The sequence below is a fragment of the Diabrotica virgifera genome, chromosome 9, assembly GCF_917563875.1.
Source record: "Diabrotica virgifera virgifera chromosome 9, PGI_DIABVI_V3a".
Lineage (NCBI taxonomy): Eukaryota > Metazoa > Arthropoda > Insecta > Coleoptera > Chrysomelidae > Diabrotica > Diabrotica virgifera.
Window position 1 is genome coordinate 174,171,461 of NC_065451.1, and position 25,469 is coordinate 174,196,929.

The following is a 25,469-nucleotide window of genomic DNA, read 5'->3' on the forward strand; positions in this document are numbered from 1 at the left end:
TCGACAATATTTATTACACGAGACTGGCTAAGAGCCAAGTACCCAAAATATAAACTACGGGTCCTTCAATTAAAGCTATATGGTCTTCAGTTTTTATAATTCGTCTCGCCTTTCCGAAGACCATGGTTTGATCTTTCCTTTCATCAAAGTGTAGCCCTTCAATATCGACTTGTTTAAATTTTTATTCCTATGCTGGATTTGCCGTCTGTTTTCCTTAACCCCTCTCAGAATTTTATTTTTGTTGATGACCAGCACTGTATTATAGTTGAAGATTTAGTTTAGATCTTCTTAAACGTCAATTAAAAGCTTAAGTATTTTTTCCTGTCTACTGTATTATCTTTATTTTGCTTAATAATAGAATATGACAACATAAGCTTTTTTAATATGTAGCCCCAAACATTTTTTTAACAAAATAAAAATTTTTTGAAGGCCGGGGGCCCGGTTAATTACTTTCTAAATCGTCCCAAATTTGGTATAGGATTATATAAATACTAGTTCCAACTTTTAGCAACTAGCCTTTTACAAGAATTAAAAAATAAAATAAAATTAATAAAAAATAAAATTTCGACCCAAAAAAATGTTTAAGGGTCAGGGGGCCCGGTTAAATATTTTTTAAACCGGCCCAAATTTGGTATAGGATTATATAAATACTATTCCCAACTTTTGGCAACTAGCCGTGTAGAAAAATTTAAAAAAAGTTTTTTCGGCCCGGCCTATTGATTAATGTACTCTAGTTATTTTCACAATTATTATTCAATCATTGTGACAATAACCAAATACATTCATCAATGTCTAAAAGTTCGTTGAAACAAAATATTAAATTGTTGTTACAACGAAATACTATTCAATAATCACTGTTAGATAATCAATATTACGAACTACATTTTTTTGAGTGTATTCCTTTCCTTCTATTTACAATTTTTCTTTTTTGCAGTACATGATAGAGGCGGAATGGCCGGGACAAATAGGAGTGTGCGAACCGAGAAGAGTGGCGGCTATTTCTTTGGCTAATAGGGTAGCGGATGAGACGGGCACTCTCGTGCAGCAAGATACTGTTGGATATGCAGTTCGATTCGATGCTTGCTACAACAAACCAAAAATTAAGGTAGGTCTTATTATTATAAACAATAATCTATGTTACCACTTCTTTTATAGGATCATCATTATCAAGGCTTTTCATTCAGGATGAAATGTTTGCCGCTCTTACTTAGAGCTCTCTGATTCGCTTATTTTGGTGAATCACTCCGCATTCCACTTGTTCGTTATCAAAGTTTGTTGTATGAATTGGCTTTCGTTACACTTTTCTTCCACTCATATCTCTCATGACCTGGTCCTCTCAACCCCTCTCTAGGTCTTCTCCTTGGTCTTTCAGTTTCTGGTTTCCATCTGGCGATCTTCTTAATCAGTAGATCGTTTTTCCTTCTCCCTATGTATCCCAGTCATCTCAGTCTCTGCCCTTTAATAAATCTAACTATATCTTCTCCCTTCATTATGTCTCTTAATTCATGGTTCATTCTTCTTCTCATTTCTCCGTTGTCCATTGCTATCGGTCCCATAATCCGTCTGAGGATTTTCCTTTCGAATATTCTCAATTTTTCTTCATCTTTTTCTATGAGGTCTACTACTGGTCTGATTGCAACTGTGTATATCAGAGTTGTATATCAGTTTTTTATTTCTGAATAAGTTCTTGTCCTTCATTAGCCTATGCTATCTTCAGTATGTTTTGTTACCTGCTCGTATTCGTAAGTTCTTATACAATTAGCGTCTCTTTGTAAAGACAATGAAGTCGACTTTGCGAAGAAACAAGACATTTACTCAGCACACACACTACACATTACACTAGGTATCTGGTTGCAAAATCAACTGTACCATGCTAATGGCCGTTGGTCAGGGTTTGTCAAGGTTGTCTAAATAAAAAAAATTAATACTACAAATATGTTTATTTATATTAAAGACAACTAACATTATCAAGGTATATGCCCCTACAGCTGACAAACCGGACGAGATAATTGAAGCATTTTATAATGAACTATCCAACACCTTAAAATGCCTCCCCAAAAAGGATTTAATTTTGATTATGGGTGATCTAAATGCCAAGATTGCTAGGGGACAATCGGGAGAATTCATAGGGCAATTTGGACTTGGAGAAAGAAATGAGCGAGGAGACCGACTGGGTGAATTTGTGGCAGAAGAAGAGTTTGTGATTACTAACACTTACTTCAAACTCTCTTACAGAAGATTATATACATGTAAATCACCTCAAGACACTCCAGGCCGCATAGTGAGAAATCAAATAGATTACATCATGATTAATAAAAGATTTCGTAACAGCGTAACATCAGTCAAGACATACCCAGGAGCTGATATAAAGTCAGACCATAACCCACTGATTGGCAAAATTAAGCTCAGGCTAAAGAAGGTTAGACGTAGTGTCAATCCAAAATTCGACATCAGGCTATTAAAAGACCAAAACACAGGACAGAGTGTAAAACGGTATATACAGAACAACTTGAATACCGTTATTCAATCGGATGTAATGGACCAGGAGATAGAAAAGTTGCATACAGTTTCACAAGGCATACGTGAGAAATTCCTCAAACCACCAAAAATAAAGAAGAAATCGTGGATGACAAACGAGATTTTAGATATGATGGAAGAGAGGAGAAAGTCCAAAGATCAGGACATGTCATTATACAAAAGAATAGATAAAGAGATCAAAAAAGCAATTAGAATAGCTAAGGATACACGACTAAGAGAACAGTGTGCGGAAATCCAGCAATTGCAACATAAACACGATTCATTCAATATGCACAAAAAAGTTAAAGAAGCTGCAGGCTTATACAAACCTAGAAGAGTTGGGTGTTTGGCAGATAACCAAGGCAAACCACTGTTAAGTGTGGAAGAAAAACTAGACACGTGGAAGAAATATGTGGAAGTAACTTTTGCAGATGAAAGGCAGAATACCATTGAAGACACTGAATGCCAAACAGGACCCCCGATTACCATTGAAGAAGTCACGTCAGCTATTAAAACAACTAAAGATGGTAAAGCTGTAGGGCCTGACCAGTTTTATGTAGAATTCCTAAAACTTATGGATGAACAAGGAATAAAATGGATAACAACTGTATTCAACAAAATATACGTAACTGGAAAAATACCCCAAAGCTGGTTAAAGTCGACCTTTGTAACTTTACCCAAAAAAGTAAATGCCAAAACATGTGAAGACTACAGAACAGTTAGCCTAATGAGCCACTTACTCAAAACGTTTCTGAAAGTGATACACGGCAGAATATATAAAAAATGCGAAGAACAGGTATCATGGACGCAGTTTGGATTCCGCGATGCCTTAGGCACCCGAGAGGCTCTATTCGCTGTCCAAGTGCTTATGCAAAGATGCAGAGATGTTGACTGTGACGTGTATATTTGTTTTATCGATACAAAAAGGCGTTTGATAGAGTAAAACATGATAAATTCATAAACATCTTGAAAGAAGCGGGAGTAGATGATAGAGACTTGAGAATCATATATAATTTGTATTACATCCAAACTGCCAATATTAAAGTGGATGACCAGTTGACAGAGTAGGCAGTCTCCATAGATAGAGGAGTGAGGCAAGGATGCATCCTGTCCCGGGTGCTGTTTAATATATATTCTGAATGTATCTTCGAGCAAGCGCTGGGAGGACTACAGGAAGGCGTATTAGTCAATGGAGTGCGTCTGAACAACATTAGATATGCCGACGACGCTGTAGTTTTTGCAGACAGTCTAGATGGTTTGCAAAGAATAATGTCGCGCATATCAGATATAAGTAGAGAATACGGATTTGATCTCAATACGAAAAAAACAAAGTACATGGTAGTCAGTAAGCGCGAAATATTAAATACACAGCTTTTGGTTAACCAACAACTAATTGACAGAGTCGACAGCTACACATACCTTGGTACCAACATAAACAGCCAGTGGGACCACTCAAGTGAAATAAAACAACGCATAGGAAAAGCGAGATCAGCGTTCATAATGATGAAATCTCTTTTCAGAAGCCACGATTTACCTCTTGCTACCAAAATCTCTATCATCAGATGCTATGTATTTTCTACGTTATTATACGGAGTAGAGCCCTGGACACTTTCCGAGGCTTCTTTGAGAAAACTCGAGGCATTCGAGATGTGGTGTTACAGGCGCATTTTGAGAATTTCGTGGGTGGATCGTGTGACTAATGTTGAGGTTCTACGTAGAATAGGCAAGGAATGCGAGATTATTAACACAATCAAAAAGCGCAAACTAGAATATCTTGGCCATATTATGAGGAATGAACAGAGATATGGCTTGTTGCAACTCATTCTTCAAGGCAAGGTATTTGGAAAGAGAGGACCTGGGAGAAGAAGAATATCTTGGCTTCAAAACCTGAGAAAGTGGTTTAATATATCGACAACCGGACTATTCAGAATAGCAGCAAACAAAGTTAGGATAGCCATGCTGATCGCCAACATCCGGAACGGATAGGCACCTTAAGAAGAAGAATATTAAAATATAAAAGAGTTTATTTTTTAAGAAGCTTTTAAACTCTCTGAATAAATGGTTTTAATATATATTTTGAAACGAATATTTTTGTAGTTTATAAGAAAAATTAATAATGATATTAAATATTTGCATAAATAATATGCATTAATCGATTAAATTAAAATATTTCTTACGAAATAATAGTAAAATTCAAATGTTTTTTATGGAAAAATATTTATTTATTTTTCCGGGAGGTTAAAGTAGCCCAATTCTTATTATATTCTAAAGCTACCGCAATATAAAAAAAAATTAAGCTTCTGCGTATCATAGAAACCGAGATATTGAAATTTTTTTCAGCGTGTTTCAATTTCAAGTTCTATTTAAAAAAAAATTGAGCTCAGACAGGCGATATTTTACGAGTACCTTCACTTTAAAGGGTTATACCTTTTTACTTCTTCTCTTTATATTTCTATTGTTCTGTTATGTTCTTACTGTTCTATTTATCATAGAAGGTTCTTTTTTTGAATATTGTGTTTTTTCACCATCTTTTCAGTGAGCCTACTTACACGTGCGTGACATAAAAAAATATTATTTTATTATTAATAACTTCAGATAAAATATTTTATTAATCCTCAATAAAGATCAGAAAATTTAGTATGTTATTATTTTCTTATCTATTTTTTAGAAATAAAAAATAATATAGGTAGTCAATACACGTTGTTTCAAGATCATTTGGTTATCAATATTTATAACACCTACTGTATCTATATTCATAAATTATTGGATTTTCTCCGATTTCTTAGAAATAATTGTGAAAATCTTAGCAATGTCAATTCAACGGTCGAATTTCATCTATATAAATAAAAATGAATGTTTGTATGTATGTATGTTCCGTATAGACTCGCAAACTATGCATTTGATCGTATGATGACCTTAATCAAAGTTGTTGTGCATGAACCCGGGATGGTTTCTGAAGTGGAACGTTCTACCTAAGTGAAAAGGGGGCTTGCCCCCCCCAAAATTATTTTAAATTTTTTTGGCCAAATTTTTTTTCTTAATTTTATACGATGTAGAACCAAAATATACACACAATCCTAAATTTTCACTTTTTTATCTCCAACCGTTAATTTTTAATAGCCATCTAAATATTACCTCTTCTATATAAATAAAAATGAATGTTTGTATGTATGTATGTTCCGTATAGACTCGCAAACTATGCATTTGATCGTATGATGACCTTAATCAAAGTTGTTGTGCATGAACCCGGGATGGTTTCTGAAGTGGAACGGTCTACCTAAGTGAAAAGGGGGCTTGCCCCCCCAAAATTATTTTAAATTTTTTTGGCCAATTTTTTTTTCTTAATTTTATACGATGTAGAACCAAAATATACATACAATCCTAAATTTTCACTTTTTTATCTCCAACCGTTAATTTTTAATAGCCATCTAAATATTACCTCTTCTATATAAATAAAAATGAATGTTTGTATGTATGTATGTTCCGTATAGACTCGCAAACTATACATTTGATCGTATGATGACCTTAATCAAAGTTGTTGTGCATGAACCCGGGATGGTTTCTGAAGTGGAACGGTCTACCTAAGTGAAAAGGGGGCTTGCCCCCCCAAAATTATTTTAAATTTTTTTGGCCAATTTTTTTTTTCTTAATTTTATACGATGTAGAACCAAAATATACATACAATCCTAAATTTTCACTTTTTTATCTCCAACCGTTAATTTTTAATGGCCATCTAAATATTACCTCTTCTATATAAATAAAAATGAATGTTTGTATGTATGTATGTTCCGTATAGACTCGCAAACTGTGCATTTGATCGTATGATGACCTTAATCAAAGTTGTTGTGCATGAACCCGGGATGGTTTCTGAAGTGGAACGTTCTACCTAAGTGAAAAGGGGGCTTGCCCCCCAAAATTATTTTAAATTTTTTTGGCCAAATTTTTTTTTCTTAATTTTATACGATGTAGAACCAAAATATACACACAATCCTAAATTTTCACTTTTTTATCTTTAACCGTTATTTTTTTAATAGCCATTTAAATATTTAACATCTATATATATATAAAAAATTCTCTTTCTCAGTATTTGTTGCCATACTCCTCCGAAACTACTAGACCGATTTTTATGAAATTTGGCAGTTATACTCCCTGATGAGTTCGCTATCCAACGGTATATAAATCATCTCTCTAGCTCAATTAGTTTCCGAGATAACAAAACGAGCCCGTAGGACAACACGAGAGCACGAGAGACGACATTAAGCACACGAGAAGAACGGGCGAAAATTGTACGAACATCCGTGAAATTATGAAGTTTTTAATTTATCGATTACTATTTTTAATGTATTAAAAATATTTCAAAATTTTGCCGAAGGACCATGTCTCTGGTATAATAATCAAAATTTTGGCAGATGCTTTTATAGAGGCGCATCTCTGGTATAATAATCAAAATTTTGGCGAAGGCGTGTATCTCTACTATAATAATAATTTTTCCCCAAAAAACTAGCGCAAGAACACTTCGCTCTCTGTCTCAATAGGTCCGTCCGTCAGTTTACTCTTTTTAATGCTTTTAAAATTTTACCAAAATACAGAAGCATAAAATCAAACTCTATTGTTGATCAAAAAATTTTTCTATAAAATATTTTGTAGAACACCTACGTTTTTTAGAGTTTATACAATTATTACAGAGAAAAGCAACTGCCGAAAGGTCACATTTACTCAAAGTTAATTGCTCGAATGAAAAAGAAAATTGTATATCTAAAATATTTATTCACAATAGTACAAAATATAGACATAAGAAAGATAGTATAATAGAACAAATTATATGATATTCCACATATATAATCGTATATTAATTTATGCTGAAAACATCTTTATTATAAATCTTAAATATGTTTGAGCTTTGGAAATATAAGAAAAATAACGGCAGAAATTTATTTCCCCTCTAGAACAAGAACAAAGTTTAAATGAACTAAAAATTGAACAGTGTGGTCCTTCTCAGAGGCATTTTTCAGTATGTCACAAGTAACCGCAAAAAAGGTAAGTCCGTGGTAATACACATTTATAACATTTATTATAATCTGACATTTAAGTTAATTGTGACAGTTGTCAGAATCGTAATCAGCCAAATATGAAAAGGGTATTGCAGTTTAACCCTTTAATTTGCAATTTGGTATAAAAACAAATCAATTGTGTTTATTGCATTTATAAAATGTTATTTTCTTTGATTTGTATAGTCTTATAAATTGTACAGATTATAGTCGTATATATAATTCCTAAATCATTTTTTGTTCGATTATAGCGCCATCTATCAACAACTAGAATAAATGTTATAACAAACTGTGATCACGGACGTACCATTTTTTCTGTCACTTCCAACTTAATGCGTTAGAAAGAAATCGAAAACCTGTGATGCACTGAAAGATGCCTCTGAGAACGAGTATCCATAAGTGGCAAACAACCTCAAAATGATCATAGAAGATATAGAGATAGTGTTGATAGGTTATTGCGTTTAATAAACAATTACATATTATGAACCACAAATTAATATCTGTGATTATATACGTAGAATATTAAATAATTTGTCCTATTAAATGTACCTCTCTTATATACCTACAAATTTTGCATTATTGTGAATAAATATTTGGACATATAATTTTCTTTTTTATTCGAGCAATTTTTATTTCGATCAATTTTTATATCGACCAATTCATTTTCGAGCAGTTGATTTTGAGTTATTGATCTCTAGCAATTGCGTTCGACCAATTGATCTAGAATTAAAATTATGACACATTATCTAATTATGACACATTATCTAAGGTGCAACGAAGTTCACCGGGTCAGCTAGTTTTTTATAAAAACATGATAAGTTGGTTATCATGCATCCTCAAATTTTAAATCCACGCCGGAACATGAAATAAATATATTTATATTTATTATCAAACGATCATAATATTATTGAATTTTGTTTTCTTAAAGGTGAGAGCAAACTGATTAGGTCCAAATAAAAAACAGTACTATTTTATCTTTGTTTACTTTCTAATTAAAAAATTAATTATATAAAGATTCTAGAATATAACTATTAGACCAGGGTAATAAGCTAGAAATAGACCATGTTCGGGACACTCAAAGATCCAGGTAGCTGACTACTTTTTTAGATATAGTAGACCTATAGGAAGACCACCTACCTGTTTCCTTCCTAGAGTTCGCGTACGTTTTTTAATTATTAACAATTTAGTGCAAAAATCGCGATTTTTTCGATTTTTTGCACCCCATTCAAAAGCTAAATAGTTTACATAAAATTACAAAATTTGATTTTTTAGACCATTAAAAAACCTTCAAAATGCCGATTTTTGAAAGTTAAAAAGGTAATTTTTGCTATGCAAACTGCAAAATAAGTGAAAATCGTTAGTTGTTAATAACTTTTACAAAAACTATCTTAGAAATTTGGTGTTTCACCCAAAGTTGGGTATTTGGGTACTTAACAAACCCTCAAAATTTGAGACCGATCCATTAATTAGTTTAAGAGTTATTCTAATTGTTTATCCCAGAAACCTTTATTTTGCAATAAAACAAGACAGAAAATAATGAAGATAGGGCAATTCTGAGTATGCCAAATGAAAGCAGAAAACTGATACTATCAAAATGTACTAAAAAACAATAAAAAGATTATCTAATATAGTCAAAAATCCTAATGCCAATTTTGTGAAATTTTGTAGTTTAAAAACATTTAAAATAACGTTAAAAAATATTGTCTGTAGAAAAAGTCATTTTACATATTAGAAAAGCTGGTATTTTACACGAATTTTTAAAAATGTAGTTTAACTGGTGACTAGTCGTGGTAAGTGAAGGGGGAGCTGGGAGCCGACAAATGCACAAGTTCAAAAACTATAAAAAGCAACTTAAAACTACTATCATTTTCTATATCTCTGGATCTACTGAATATATTTTGATCGTTCTTTTTTTAATATGTATGTAATTTTTCTGTACATTACAAATATGCAATTTGTCTAGACATTTATTAATTAATAAACAGTCTAATTTCGTATTTTTTATGGGAAATAAGCCACAATTTTACTAAAAAATGAATTTATTAACGTTTCGAAGCCCAAATCGGGTTTCGTTGTCAAAATACAAAATACTATTAAAATAAAACAAACGTGTTGTTGCTAAGTAAAAAAATTCTTCTAATAATTTATTTAATCTGACTCATTTATATTGGCAATTCAGACGTATATTATACATTTTAAAGTAGAAGACTTTAAAATGATATCGCCAATATTTATGAGTTGCGTTCCTGGGACGACTTTACTAAAAGATAGTTCATTCGATTACATAAAATCAATCCCAACTCAAGAATATCCGTCGCAAAAAAATCACAGCATGTGATCTGTCTTTAAAAAGACAACCAAATGCAACGATGACAGTAAAATTCTCGCGTTAGAGATTCCATAGTAAATCACGAGGGAAAACCAGGAAAAAACTTCGTGATACTATCCCGACATCGTAAGTATTTGGTCTTACATTTAATCTACCTTCAAAAAACTAATACCAAATTCTGACTTTAATATGTTTAAATTATAAATAATATTAATATTACATAGATATACAATAAGTAATACTAAAATATAAAATTTGTACTAACTCGATATTATTGACTTACTAATCGTGGTATTTTCTTTCTATTGACTTCCTCTTTCAGTATGGGTAACCACATCCTACTGCATTCTACATTTTAGTAAAATTGTGGCTTATTTCCCATAAAAAATACGTAATTATAAAAATGCCACAAGGAAATAGCTTCAGAACAACAGTCTAATTTGTTTAAACAATTTTTGAAAAAATAATTTCTTCCCAAAAATCCATGATTTTAATCTTACTGTCCGTATTAATCATAGAAAAAGTTAAGGTATACTTTAATAAATAAATTATCTTCAATAAATAATTATCTAATAAAAATCATTTATTTATTAAAGTGTACATTAACTTTTTCTGTGATCATTAATGATACTATGATTAAAATGGTAGGGGAGCCCAAGCGGGGATTTTTGCAGTTACTCGAGCGCGTTAGATTATCATATGGGGAGAAACCTGGTACCCTGCAGATGTACCTCTACCATATATTGGCTCTTAACACAGGGGAGTTCGTTAAGGGGGCCCGAAAAAAAAATCTATCCTTTAAAAAACTCGAAATTGTCAGATTAAGATAAGGTCAGTTAAGTGCATGCAAAAGAGTGTATATTTTTAAAATCTGACGATTTGAGCCGGGCGTAAGGAAATGGGTGAGTCCCAAAGTTTCACAAGGAAAAAGCGAATATTCCGCGAAAGGAATGACAGATCGAAAAACTAAAAAATATGTGCTCAATATTTTTTAAAAATCTATCGAATGATATCAAACATGACTTCCCACGGAGAGGGGTGGGGGTAAATTTAATATTTTAAATACGAATCCCGCGATATTTCGCGAAATGAACATCAGATCGAAAAACTGTAAAATACACTTATTCAATATTTTTGAAAAATCTATCGAATGGCACCAAACACGACCCCCCACGGAGGTGGGGTGGGGGGTTACTTTAAAATCTTAAATAGGAGCCCTCATTTTTTATTGCAGATTAGGATTCCTTACGTAAAAATAAGTAACTTTTATTCGAAACATTTTTTCGAATTATGGATAGATGGCGTTATAATCGGAAAAAACGATTGTTGGAAATGGAAAATTAAATTAGAAAATGGCAAGCGCCCACTAAAATGGAAAACTTTACTTAACTTTTTTTGGTTTTAGGACCTACCCTTCACAACCCAATAGGTCCCCAAAGCGCTCGAGTGCCTGCACATTTAGCATACTTTGCTCCCCTACCAAAAAAATAAATTTTTGTAAAAAAATATTTTTTCAAGAATTGTTTAAACAAATTAGACTGTTTATTAATTAATAAATTTATAAACAAATTGCATATTTGTAATGTAAGTAAAAATTACATACCAATTAAAAAAAGAATGATGAAAATCCATTGAGTTGATCCGGAGATACAGCAAATTATATTCGTTTGAAATTGCTTTTTCGGTATTTTAACTCGCTGGATTTGTAGATTCCCCCTAGTAATCGTTTGCACTACATTTTTTTTTAAATCTTAGAGGGTGCTGTGAAGGTATAATGTTTGTGCAAATTTTTTAAGAAAAAATACAAATCCCATTCTTTAAAATGGCATTAATGAGATTCCTTAATTATTATAAACAAATTAGCTGTGAATTAAAAGAAACATATGGCTAACTTTTTCCCAAATGAGCCCAGGCTAAATTTTTTTATTTGAAAATTCGTGTTAAAATACTATCTTTTCGAATATATAAAAATATTGTTTCTACGGACAACATTTTTAAAGTTATTCTAAATGTTTATAAGCTACAAAATTTAAAAAATTTGGCATTAGGATTTTTGACTATGTTAATTATTTTTTTATCTTTTTTTAATACAGTTTGATACTAGCACTCTTCTACTTTCATTTGACATACTCAGAATTGCACTATCTTCATTATTTTCTGTCTTATCTTATTGCAAAATAAAGGTCTCTGGAATAAACAAATAGAATAACTATTAAACTAATTAATGGAACGGTCTCAAATTTTAAGAGTTTGTTAAGTACCCCAATCAGGGCCGGACTGGCTCATGAAAAAGGCGCCAACCCAAATTCTAAAAAAGGCGCCAACGTAATATCTAAACAAAGGCGGACCCCCTCCTAAGATTTTACATCAAACTTTTTATGCAAAGTAAATCAACATTACTTGTGAATTTTTTTAAGTTTAATTTGAATTTAACTCCAAGAAGTAATTTACTATTTTTATTGGGAATAGTAAATTATATTAAGATGCCACAAAAATATAGCTTCAGGTTCCCAGTATCCCTTTTAGTCCGGAGACATTGGAGTGAGTCTCAGTGGTGGTGCAGTTGGAACAAACTATGAATGAATGAGATGATATGGAACATCATCAACTACATCAACATCAGTAGTGAAGGGAAAAAAGGCAAGTACTTAGCAAAGAGGAAAATAAGAAGGAGGAAACTATAATCTTCGGAAGAAGAGGGTCTTGGGTTAGAAAATATCCGGTTAGGGGTAGGGACCTGACCAAGACGGATCTTCCAGGGGAGGCAACCTTGCAAAGGAGCTCCTCACTTGGGGAAAAAAGATCTAGAGAGAAGGAGGAGAACTCCGACATAAGACAAAAGAGAGATAGAAATGATCGCAACGGTTAATAATGGGGGGCTATAGAAGTAGGAACATTAGGCAAATCCTGAAAGTACTCTTCATGGGTATGGACATCCACCTCTCACTGAGGAGTACGAACGCGGGGACGCAGAAGTTGATTGTGAAGGGAGGTAGAAAATCCTACGCCGAGTTTCTAATCAAGGGTAGCGCAGACACGACGAAGGAGGGGATTAGCGTCAAAAGCGCTAAGAAGACTAGGGCGGGGACCTCAACCTCGAAGTGGCAGAAAAAGAACAAGCCGAGCACCTGAAGAAGACTATTGTGGCCCGCACGGAGGGAAACACAGTAGAAGATGTCCGGAGCTATCAGGACCAGGTGAAAATATTTTATATAGACGGAGATGTCACAAAGGAAGAAATCCTGAAGATGGTTCGGAGGTATACCGGCAGCAGGAAGCCTAACTAGTCTCTATGGGAAAATGGAGAAGGCAATACAACCGTTACAGTCGGAATCGCAGCCAAGAAGGCGTTGGAAAGAGAATATATACCCATTGGCCGGAAGTCGTGCAAGATACGAGAGAGTCTGCATGTGCCTCAGCGTTGCCTCAGATACCTGCAATTCGGGCATAATAAAACCGACTACAAGGGAAAAGACAAATCGGCCTCCTGCTACCGATAAGGCAAGGGGGCACTAGGCACGAGATTAAAGTAGTGAGGCGACTTTCTGCCTTACGTGTAAAGTCCGGTCACAGAGCCGACAGCTTATAGTTCTCGGAGTATAAAAAACTGATCCTGGAAAAGCGGGACCTCAAGAGAAACCCTGCCACAAGGGACGAAGAATCAGACAAAAACTATCTAATACGAAGTTTCTTCAAATAAATCTGGGAAGGGCGAGGACCGCTCACGATGTTGCAGAAACACTTGCACGAAGAGAAAGTTGTGACGTGATCCTCTTTCAGGAGTCCAATGTAAAGTTGGTCTCTCGACAAAGAATCATTAAACATAGGAGATCTGATGGGACAGGGAAAAACCTATCAGAATGGATCCACGCCACAGGGATTACTTTGCTAAATGACAGTAAGGCACCTACGTTTGTGAGAGATAATAGTGAATCCTTTCTGAACATCTCACTGGTTTCAACGTCACTTCTAAACAGGGTCATAAGTTAGACTGTTTTGGAAGAAGAATCGCTCAGCTTACATAAATATGTGAGTTTTGAAATAACGAGCAAGAGGAAGAAACAGGAAGATAGATATATCGATCTAAAGAGACTTTTAAATGAGGAGGTTTTTATGGATGCTTTTGGCTTGATTGGTCCGAGATGCGAGGATGTAAGTAAGTTGATCGAGGGTCTAAGGGCGACATCACAGTTGGCTTATGTGAAGTCAAACGGGAGGTATAAAAGGAAACAACCATACTGGTGCAATGAGCGGCATGAATATCTGAGGACTAATTGTATTACGCCCGGTTTCATAATCAACTTAAAGTGAACATTAACTAAAGTTCACTTTAACGTTGACATTAGCCATATGAATTGCATTGATAAGGGTACCAACTTAAAATTTAAAGTCCACATTAAGTGATTATGAAACCGAGCGTTAGAGTAAGAAGGGTACAACAAAATTCAACTCGTATCAGGTATCAGATTAGCTTTAAAGGTAGCAGATTAGATAAAGAATGCATGATATGAGTTGAACGAGTTGAATTTTGTTGTACCCACTGGCCTTATTATGTAGCACTCTAGAGGCAAAAATTTTATATGTATAATGTAAAAGTAAAAATTGTCTTCGAAGGCGCCGCTCGTTGCATCTAAGCTATTTATTAAAATAGAATCAGCGGGGATTGATACTTGATACCTACGAAAGGCGCCTGAATCGCAAAAATGGTCTTTAAGGGCGACGCGCATCGCATCTAAGCTGTTTGATTATCTGATACCTGATACATGTTGACAAGTTATTTTGTTCATTGTCTGCCTTCATTATTTAGGATTCTGGGGCGCAACAATCCAGTATGTATACCGTAGTTATGGAGCGCAGAAAAATACACCTGTATAATTTAGGCCAATTGTGGGATGTACCATGTAACATTCTTTATATCAGAGATCAGATAATCAAATAGCTTAGATGCGAGGCGCAGTGCCCTCGAAGACCATTTTTACAATTTGGGCGCTTTTCGTAGGTATAAATATCCGCAATTTCTATTATATTAGAAACAGCGGAAATTAATACCTATATGTCTTCGAGGGCGTCGATAAAAATTTTCTTCGAGGGCGCCGCTCGTTGCATCTAAGCTATTTATTAAAATAAAATCAGCGGAGATTGATACCTACCAAAGGCGCCTGAATCGAAAAAATTGTCTTCGAGGGCGCCGCGTCTAAGCTTTTTATTATAATGGAAACAGCGGAAATTGATATCTACGAAAGGCGCCCGAATCGTAAAAATTGTCTTCGAGGGCGCCGCTCGTTGCATCCAAGCTATTTATTATAAAAAATCAGCGGATATTGATACCTACGAAAGGTGCCCGAATCGTAAAAATCGTCTTCGAGGGCGCCGCGTCTAAGCTATTTATTATAATACACACAGCGGAAATTACCTACGAAAGGCGCTTGAATCGTAAAAATTGTCTTCGAGGGCGCCGCTAGTTGCATCCAAGCTATTATAAAAGAAACAGCGGATATTGATACATATGAAAGGCGCCCGAATTGTAAAAATGGTCTTCGAGGGCGCCGTCCGACGTAGCTAAACTATTTGATTATCTGATGCTTGATAAAAGTTGTCTTTTATTGTACCAACTGGCTTCATTATGTAGGATTCTGATTACTGAGGCATGTAAAAACATTTTTTAGGAGAATGGTATCATCTTTGTGTAAAGCTTCAAAAAAAATTTTTCCAGTTTAATTTTTTTTATGAATAGATAGGTACTAACGAAGGCAAAAGGCGCACCGGCCCGAGGGCCGGTGGGCCGGCGGGCCAGTCCGGGCCTGACCCCAATGTCCAACTTTGGGTGAAACACTAAAGTTCTAAGGTAGTTTTAGTAAAAGTTATTAACAAATAACGATTTTCACTTATTTTGCAGTTTGCGTAGCAACAAATTAACTTATTAACTTTCAAAAACCGGCATTTTGAAGGGTTTTCAATGTTCTAAAAAACTAAATTTTGTAATTTTATGTCAACTATTTAGTTTTTGAATGGGGTGCAAAAAATCGTAAAAATCACGATTTTTGCACTAAATTGTTAATAATTAAAAAACGGACACGAACTTTAGGCAGGAAACAGGTAGGTTTTCTTCCTATAGGTCTACAATAACTAAAAAAGTAATCAGCTACCTGGATCTTTGAGTGTCCCGAGAAAATCCTTATTACCCTGGACTATATATGGGCCATTCCACGAACATGCGCCTGTTTTGGATTACTTCGACAACGAATATTTTACTGTGCAACATAAGAAGTACGAAAGTAAATGGCGCTAATAATTATTCCAATAAACAACAATGTAATTTGCAATTTACTTTCGTTGTTCTTATTTTGCACAGTAAAATATTCGTTGTCGAAATAATCCAAAACAGGCGTATGTTCGTGGAATAGGGTATACGACTCCTTTTCAGATGCTCAATTAGAAACTTTTGAAATATTTATTTCAAAACTCTATTTAAAAAAACAGTAGAAGACAACTGGCATGGGCCGCTTTCGGCAAACTAACATACAGAGTCGGTATTTTCTTATCGATGGTATGGGCTTTTAATAAGAGCAACAAAGAGACATGCATTTATTATACATTTAAAACGGGTTAGAAGATATTGGGCGGCCGAAGTAAGAAGAGCCACCAAAAAATTTCGCGTTGTAGGTATGGCTTTGTCATACAGCGTTGCCGAATTTGGAAATTATCAAAAGAAAATATTAAAGTAGAAAAAATAATATATGTAGTTCACTTTTTGTAAACAGATATAATAAACAAATTATTTAAAAATAATAAAATATTGTTTTCATCCATTTTAAAAAAATGTGAAAACGTTGAATTATAATTCAACGTTTATTTTTTTACTTATACATATTTTTCTTTTAAATAATTTGTTTAGTAGATGTACTTATTTGTTCACAAAAAATAATATAGGTACAGTAATGAGTGCGCTATTAAGAACCGGCAAAATAACGCAAAAGATGGAAAGCATAATACGTTGTGAAATAAAAAGAGATGAAACTAATAGAGATGTAAAATTATCGATAGGAACCTATAAATTTACATAACATTACATAGTTTCGCACCTTTAGACATATCTGAGGAGTATAACAAATCTAACCGTGACAGGAGAATTTTATAAAATTCTAAATGTTTTCTGTCACAGACGTCTAAAGGAGGGAAACTATGTAGGTACCTGATGTAATGTAAACTTATAGGTTCCTATCGATAATTTTACACATCTACTAGTTTCATCTCTTTTTATTTCACAACGTATTAAGTTTTCCATCTTTTGCGTTATTTTGCCGGTTATTAGCGCGCTCATCACTGTATTATTTTTTTTCTACTTTGATGGATAGTTACGCATGTCTCTCTCTCCCTCAGAGACTTTGTAAACACAACTTTTCCGTCATTAGATAAGACGCAGGACAAATGAGCTGTCGAATGAAAGTTCATTACCCAACGATCTTATTAAGGTGAGAAATTTGACCTTGCACTTCCAGTTTTAGAGTTGAAACTTGAAGTACTATTTTAAAGTCGCCCAATAAATATTATAAACAACTTATTATTGGACGCGCTTTAGCAAGACGAAAACCATTATATTTTTCCGGCTTTGTGCAAGTCTGTCCGTCCGTCTGTCTATCGAATATAACTCCTACGTTATTAAAACACTCAACTCCGGTAGCAAGATAATATAGCAGGAGACCTGAAAGCTACGGGCGTGGAGAACTGGACAGAGATTGTCTAAGACAGAGAATAGTGAAGGCCTGCTGTCGAGTGGGCTAAAACCCACGAAGGGTTGTAACGCCACGTAGTACGTAGTAAGTATGAGGTGTCGAATTAAGGATGGTATTAAAGCTGAGAAATTGGACTTCACACTTCCGGTTGCAGAGTTGAAACTGGAAGTAGTGTTTTAAAGCCGCCGAAATAGTACAAGCGACATATTATTCGATGCGCTTTAGCAATACGAAGACAAGGTATCAAATTAGATCTTATAACCCAAAGATGGTATCAGTTGCAACCGGAAGTACTGTTTTAAAATCACCGAAATAGTACAATACATTTGTTTTCGTCTTGCTAAAGCGTGTTAAATAATACATTGCTTGTATTAATTCGGCGTCATTAAAACCGTACTCCCAGTTGTAACTCTATAAACGGAAGTCCGAGGTCAAATGTCTTACTTCTAATGCCATCTTTGGGTTATAAGCTCTCATTCGACACATCATTTGTCATTCTATTTTTTTGTCGGACTTGACTAATACCGGAAGCATCTTGCTACGGCGCGTCGAATAATATGTCGCTTGTACTATTTCGGCGACTTTAAAATAGTACTTGTGCGATCAAGTGTCTCACTTTAATAACATCCTTGGGTTAAGAGCTTTCACTCTTACACCTCATTTGTCCTTCTGTCTGATCTTATGACGGAAAAGTTGTGTTTACAAAGTCTCTGGGACAGAAAAACTTGCATAATTAAAGTAGAAAACATATTATATTAATTTTTGTTAACAAATAGTGTAGGTACTAACCAAATTATTTAAAAGAAAAAATTAATAAAAAAATAAACGTTGAAATATAATTCAACGTTTTCACATTTTTTAAAATTGGCGAAAACAATATTTTTTTACTTAAGTTTTTTTCTTTTAAATAATTTGTTTATTATATCTGTTTACAAAAAGTTAAATATATTATTTTTTCTATTTTAATATTTTCTTTTGATAATTTCCAACTTTGGCAACACTGTCTGACAAAGCCATTACCTACGACCCGAAATTTTTTGGTGACCCTTCCCAGTTCCGCCACGTTCGACCGTCCCACATCTTCTAACCCGTTTTAAATGTATAATAAATACATGTCTCTTTGTTGCTCTTATTAAATGCGCATACCATCGATAACAAAATACCGACTCTGTATATCTTAAAAACACCTCCTTTCCTATAAACTTGAAGAAAAAGGGGTTTGAAGACCGTAGTCCTTACCAGAGAATCTGCTAAAAACTAGAAACAATGCAAAGACCAATGGAAATAATCGTGGTTGGAACTTGGAATATCACTGAGCGACAAGATCAGAAATAACAAAGATCAGGAATATTTTGGAAGAAATTTAAAAATGAAATGGCGTAAGAAAACGACATGGATACCACATGGGAGCGCATAAAATCACGATAGTATGCTATGCCGATGATGCGGTACTAATTGCTGATAACGAGAATAACCTACAAAGGCAGCTCCACACCTTCAATATCACAGCAAATAAATTTAATATGAGAATATCAGTCTTCTTCTTCTTGTGCCACTCCTATCGGAGATTGGAAATCCCACACCTTCAATATCACAGCAAATAAATTTAATATGAGAATATCAGTCTTCTTCTTCTTGTGCCACTCCTATCGGAGATTGGAAATCATCAAGGCTACCCTGACTTTGTTTACAGCTGACCTAAAAAGTTCATTAGTGGTGCAGCCAAACCACTCTCTCAAATTCCGCATCCATGACATTCTTCTACGGCCTGGATTCCGTTTTCCTTCTATTTTTCCTTGCATTATATTTTGAAGTAATGCGTATTTATGACCTCTCATCAGGTGACCCAAATGCTCGAGTTTTCTTCGTTTTATCGTTAACAAAATTTCTGGGTCTCTTCCTATCCTTCGTATTACTTCAAGATTTGTGATTCTTTCAACCCAACTTATCTTCAGCATTCGACGGTAACACCACATCTCGAAACTTTCAATATTTTTTATGTTGGTCTGTTTGAGAGTCCAGGCCTCTACACCGTATAATAGCGTGTTAAATACGTAGCCTTTTAGCATTCTTAATCGTAGAGGGATGCTTATATCTCTGTTGCAGAAGAATTTTCTCATCTTTATGAAGGTGGCCCTGGCAATTTCGATACGTCTTTTTATTTCATTGTTTTGGTCTCCAGTTTCGTTTATTAAAGTTCCCAAGTATTTGTAACTTGATACTTTTTCAATTTGAATGCCGTTTATACTAATATGTGCTGGTTGTGTCATGATTTTACTGAAGACCATATACTTGGTGTGCAGGAACGCTCCACCAACTTATTCTTTGAATTGACGAATATCTTGTTCCACACATAAGAAAGGGAACCTAATTCTTTCTAGGTTGATTCCAAAGACTCTGATGAATTTTGTCGAGTCGAAACAAGGTTTTATTCGCGGCGTTGAAATAAAGGGTTTACTATCTTGGGAAAATATACTTATTTTATTTCGTATCACAAATACTTTTTAACACTTTAATATACTAAAATAACTAAATTAATTGACTAATTTGCTATGCATCAAAAATTATTTTTTAATTATATGTCAAGTGAGAATTGTCAAAATCTGAAGTGAATAAGAGAGCCGTGAATTTAACGATATGTTACAGAGTTGTAACATAATTCCCCCCGACTTAAATGGGAGTAATAAATGTTATATGTAAAAAGGGAAGGGGGAGGGGACGGACTATTATTAAAAGTGAAGAAAGGGAAAATGTAGCTAGTCGTACTGCGGTAGGGGATATAATTTTGTTATTGGTCAAACAAGATCTCCTGTACTAGTCATAATCTTGACTGCCCGAACATGATTATCTGAACCGGGAAAAACTTCTAATACTCTAGCAGTGGGCCATTTTAGAGGGGGAGAGTTGTCAGTTTTTAACAAAACGAGATCATTTTCCTTAATGTTTTCATTTAATTTGGACCATTTTGGCCGGCTATGTAATTGGCTCAGGTATTCGACCGACCATCTTTTTCAAAACGACTGTTGTATTTGTGAAAGTCGTTGAAACAAGTTAAGTCTGTTAACTGGAAGTTGTATTAATGTTTTTTCAGGATACGAAGTAAGAGTACTCCCAATTAGAAAGTGTCCAGGGGTGAGGCATTGCAAATCAGAGGGATCATTTGACAAGGGGCTTTTTTTGAATATTGTGTTTTTTCACCATCTTTTCAGTGAGCCTACTTACACGTGCATGACATAAAAAAATATTATTTTATTATTAATAATCCTCAATAAACATCAGAAAATTTATTATGTTATTATTTTCTTATCTGTTTTTTAGAAATAAAAAATAATATAGGTAGTTAATACACGTTGTTTCAAGATCATTTGGTTATCAATATTTATAACACCTACTGTATTTATATTCATAAATTATTGTATTTTCTCCGATTTCTTAGAAATAATTGTGAACATCTTAGAAATGTCAATTCAACGGTCGAATTTCATTTTTTATAAAAACATGATAAGTTGGTTATCATGCATCCTCAAATTTTAAATCCACGCCGGAACATGAAATAAATATGTTTATATTATCAAACGATCATATGATTGAATTTTGTTTTCTTAAAGGTGGGAGCAAATTGATTAGGTCCAAATAAAAAACAGTATTATTTTATCTTTGTTTACTTTCCAATTAAAAAATTAATTATATAAAGATTCTAGAATATAACTATACGACTCCTTTTCAGATGCTCAATTAGAAACTTTTGAAATATTTATTTCAAAACTCTATTTAAAAAAAACAGTAGAAGACAACTCGCATGGGCCGCTTTCGGCAAACTAACATATATCTTAAAAACACCTCCTTTCCTATAAACTTGAAGAAAAAGGGGTTTGAAGACCGTAGTCCTTACCAGAGAATCTGCTAAATACTAGAAACAACGCAAAGAGCAATGGAAATAATCGTGCTTGGAACTTGGAATATCACTGAGCGACAAGATCAGAAATAACAAAGATCAGGAATATTTTGGAAGAATTTTAAAAAATGAAATGGCGTAAGAAAACGACATGGATACCACATGGGAGCGCAAAGACTCTGAAAAATTCTTTCTAGGTTGATTCCAAAGACTCTGATGAATTTTGTCGAGTCGAAACAAGGTTTTATTCGCGGCGTTGAAATAAAGGGTTTATTATCTTGGGAAAATATACTTATTTTATTTCGTATCACAAATACTTTTTAACACTTTAATATACTAAAATAACTAAATTAATTGACTAATTTGCTATGCATCAAAAATTATTTTTTAATTATGACTTGACATGTCAAGTGAGAATTGTCAAAATCTGAAGTGAATAAGAGAGCCGTGAATTTAACGATATGTTACAGAGTTGTAACACATAATTGTTGCAAGCAATATTTATGTTTGTAAGTAATCGTTGTAATTATTCTACTGTTCTTGCAACTAGTAGAGTGTCGTCTGCGTATCTAATATTATTTACAACCTCTCCATTGATTATGATTCCTTCATTTGCTTGCAAAAGGGCTTCCTGACAGATGCTTTCACTATATACATTAAATAGCAGTGGTGACAAGGTGCATCCCTGTCTTACTCCTCTACGTATTTCTATTGCTTTTGATATCTCATTTTCTATTTTGATGTTAGCTTTCTGATTCCAATATAAGTTGAGAATTATTCGCAGAACTTTATTATCTATGTCTTTTCTTTCAAGAATGTCTCTTAGCCTATCGTGGCGTACTCTGTCAAACGCTTTTTCAAAATCGATAAAACATGCATGAACTTCTTGATTAACGTAGAATATCAGTAGAAAAAACTAAATGTACAGTGATCAGTAAAGATCCGCGTAAATGCAAACTAGGAATGGACGGCAGAATTGTAGAACAAGTAATGAAATTCAATTACCTAGGAGTAGAGATCACTAGTGACAGAAATATAAGAACAGAGACCACAAGATAAGCAGCAAAAGCAGCAAGAGTAAGTGGTTGCCTCCGAGAAACCATATGGAGACAATGGAGAAACAAATATCTGACTACGGAAACAAAATGAAAGTATACAAGACAACAGTAAGACCAATGCTAACATATGCGGCGGAGACAAGGACCTACCTACAGAAGAAAGACGAAACAACAAATCAACAATATCAAAATGAAAGTATTAACCTCTTCGTGCCGGACCGTCATTCGGCAAGTCGGCTCCTATGTACGGATTCGAGCGGCTTCGCGCGGTCGTTTAAAATACAGTATCACACTACAACTAATTAAAGTTAATGTAATAATAACACTTATTTTAGAAAAAAAACTCTGACATGAAGTAAAAACCACTTCTATGTAATTGGTATATTTATTACAATTTTAAAAATCCCAATGGATTGAATAAAATGTGTCCAATTCAGAACGTTTTCGGACCTATCAGTCCATCATCTGTGAATTCGAATACTTGCTAAATAGCCCCAGAACCAAACAATGGTTAAATTTATAATTCGATCTACATTATGTCAAAGTAATATTGAACAGGCTAAACGCCGATGTTAAAAGAAAAACATCGGCGTTTAGCCTGTTTAATATTACTTTGACATAATGTAGATCGAATTATAAATTCAACCATTGTTTGGTTCTGGGGCTATTTAGCAAGTATTCGAATTCACAGATGATGGACTGATAGGTCCGAAAACGTTCTGAATTGGACACATTTTATTCAATCCATTGGGATTTTTAAAATTTTAATAAATATACCATTTACATAGAAGTGGTTTTTACTTCATGTTAGAGTTTTTTAACTATATGGTATACAGCCAATATAGGGAACTTCCCTTTTTAGACTAATTTTAGAAATAAAACTATTTTTATTAAATTTATTATTCTACATAGTATGTGAGTTAAATTAAATTTTATCCATAAAATACCATTTTAAACAAAAATTATTAAAAAAGATAAACGAGATAATTCGGATGGAATTTCCCAGATTTTTTGTGCTTGATATCGTCCCAGTCTCCCAATCTGGGTAATTCCATCAGAATTATCTTGCAAGGGATACTAAGGTAAGTTGTAAACAGCAGCACAGTAACTTCACCTCCCACACAATCCCTTCAGTCAAACATCCAAACATCCTTATCACCAATCAAATTAACTAAATCTAATCTCCTTCTGGACATCACCCACTTTTGGGCGTGGTTTCCCCACTTTTAGATTTGAATAAGGTAATTCGGACGGAACAAAAATACCTGAAATATGATGCAGATGGTGGCACCGCCGTATATGGCGAACGAAAACTCATGATGCACCCGTGTGCATCACCGTACTGAGCGGACAGTCAAGCATGATGCACACGGGTGCATCACCGTACCGAAGGGGTTAAGATCAATAGCGAGCATATCATTAGCAGACAGACAAAGCAACAGAAGTATACGCGAACAATACAAAATTCAAAATATTAACAGTTGGATAAAAACAAGAAGAAAAACTGGAACGAACATGTAAACCGAACGGGACCAGATAGATTAGCGAATATCTGTAAAAACGACAAGCCGTGTAGCAGAAGACCCGTTGGAAGGCCGCCGAAAAGGTGGAAAGACAGTCAACAATAACTGAAACAGAATAAGAGGAAGACAAACAGGAGTAATCCTAGTCGCACGAAGAAGAAGAAGAAATGGCGTTGGGCCGGTCACATAGCCAGCTATGATGATAACAGGTGGACACGGAGAATCCTAAAATGGAGACCAAGGAGGACGACAAGAAGCATTGGAAGACCTTGAAAGAGATAGGTAGATGACATAAAAACAGTGGCTGGTAAACAGTGGATTAGGTTGTCTCAAGATAGAGAAAGATAGAAGTAATTGGGAGGGACCTACATTCAATAGTGGATGGAAAATTGTTGACGAAGAAGATTTCAAAAATGTGTAATGCTTTTCTTCGTAAATTTACATCTTCTAAGTTATGCGATCAGCGAAAAGAGAAAACTAGGAAGAATTATAAGAATATAAAGAACAAAATAGACAAATTTCAAGAATACAAAGGACAAAATCTTTTCGAATTTTCGAAAAAAAAACGAATTTATTGTAAGTCTCACTGCCACCAATAACACATATTACTCTATTTGGAAGATATCTAAAAAACTTAAACAATATATTAAGTTTGATGGTAACAAAAGAAAAGAAGATGGTGACTGGGTCAATAATATTGAGGAAATAGTATCTCAGGTATTGAACTTGCATTGAACAACGAAATATGAAGTTTAATTGAAGATTATTTTTAATCTGAAGATAATCTCCAGTTGAACAACCGGCCATAAGAAATATACAAGTAATGTAGTTAAACCAACCCATTGTAATGGCAGTACTCGAAGAATTAAAATTTGCCAAGAGCTCGACAAACTGTTGCAGAGCGCAGATATTATACAGGGTGTCCAGAAACTCTCCTGACAAATGAAGACTGGAGATTCCTCAGCTAATTTTAACACTTAACCCAATTCACCTAGTCCGAAAATGCTTCCTTAGGGAGCTAGAGCTATTTGAAGATGGCGTCTTGTAATTAGTTTTTTTAATACCTCCAGAACGCTTGTATTTAGAAAAATGAAAAATGGTACGCTTATAATTTATCTTCCAGAGATAATTCGATTCCATCAATTTCGATTTTCTAGTACCGGTCATAGACTGATGATGATAGAATGGATGATGATTTCTGACCATATGACATCAAGATACAAGCCTGAAGTACCTTTTCAAGTGGACATTTGCCCACAAGACGAATGGGACAGAGGAAACTCTCGACCCAGACTTCAGGGTTACACCTGGTATACGGACGGGTCTAAAACTGCAGACGGTTCGGGCGCAGGAATATTCTGTAGTG

At 34.3% G+C, this 25,469-nt stretch overlaps 1 protein-coding gene across 4 annotated transcripts in view; it reads left to right on the top strand.

Annotated features, from left to right (window-relative positions):
* Nucleotides 1-25,469, top strand: part of LOC126891928 (probable ATP-dependent RNA helicase DHX35) — a 396,116-nt gene that overhangs the window by 254,410 nt on the left and 116,237 nt on the right. For all 4 annotated transcript variants that reach the window (XM_050661273.1, XM_050661274.1, XM_050661275.1 and 1 more), the window contains one exon: nt 935-1,105. In XM_050661273.1, coding sequence (XP_050517230.1) covers nt 935-1,105 — 171 coding nt within the window. The remainder of the gene's footprint in view (nt 1-934; nt 1,106-25,469) is intronic.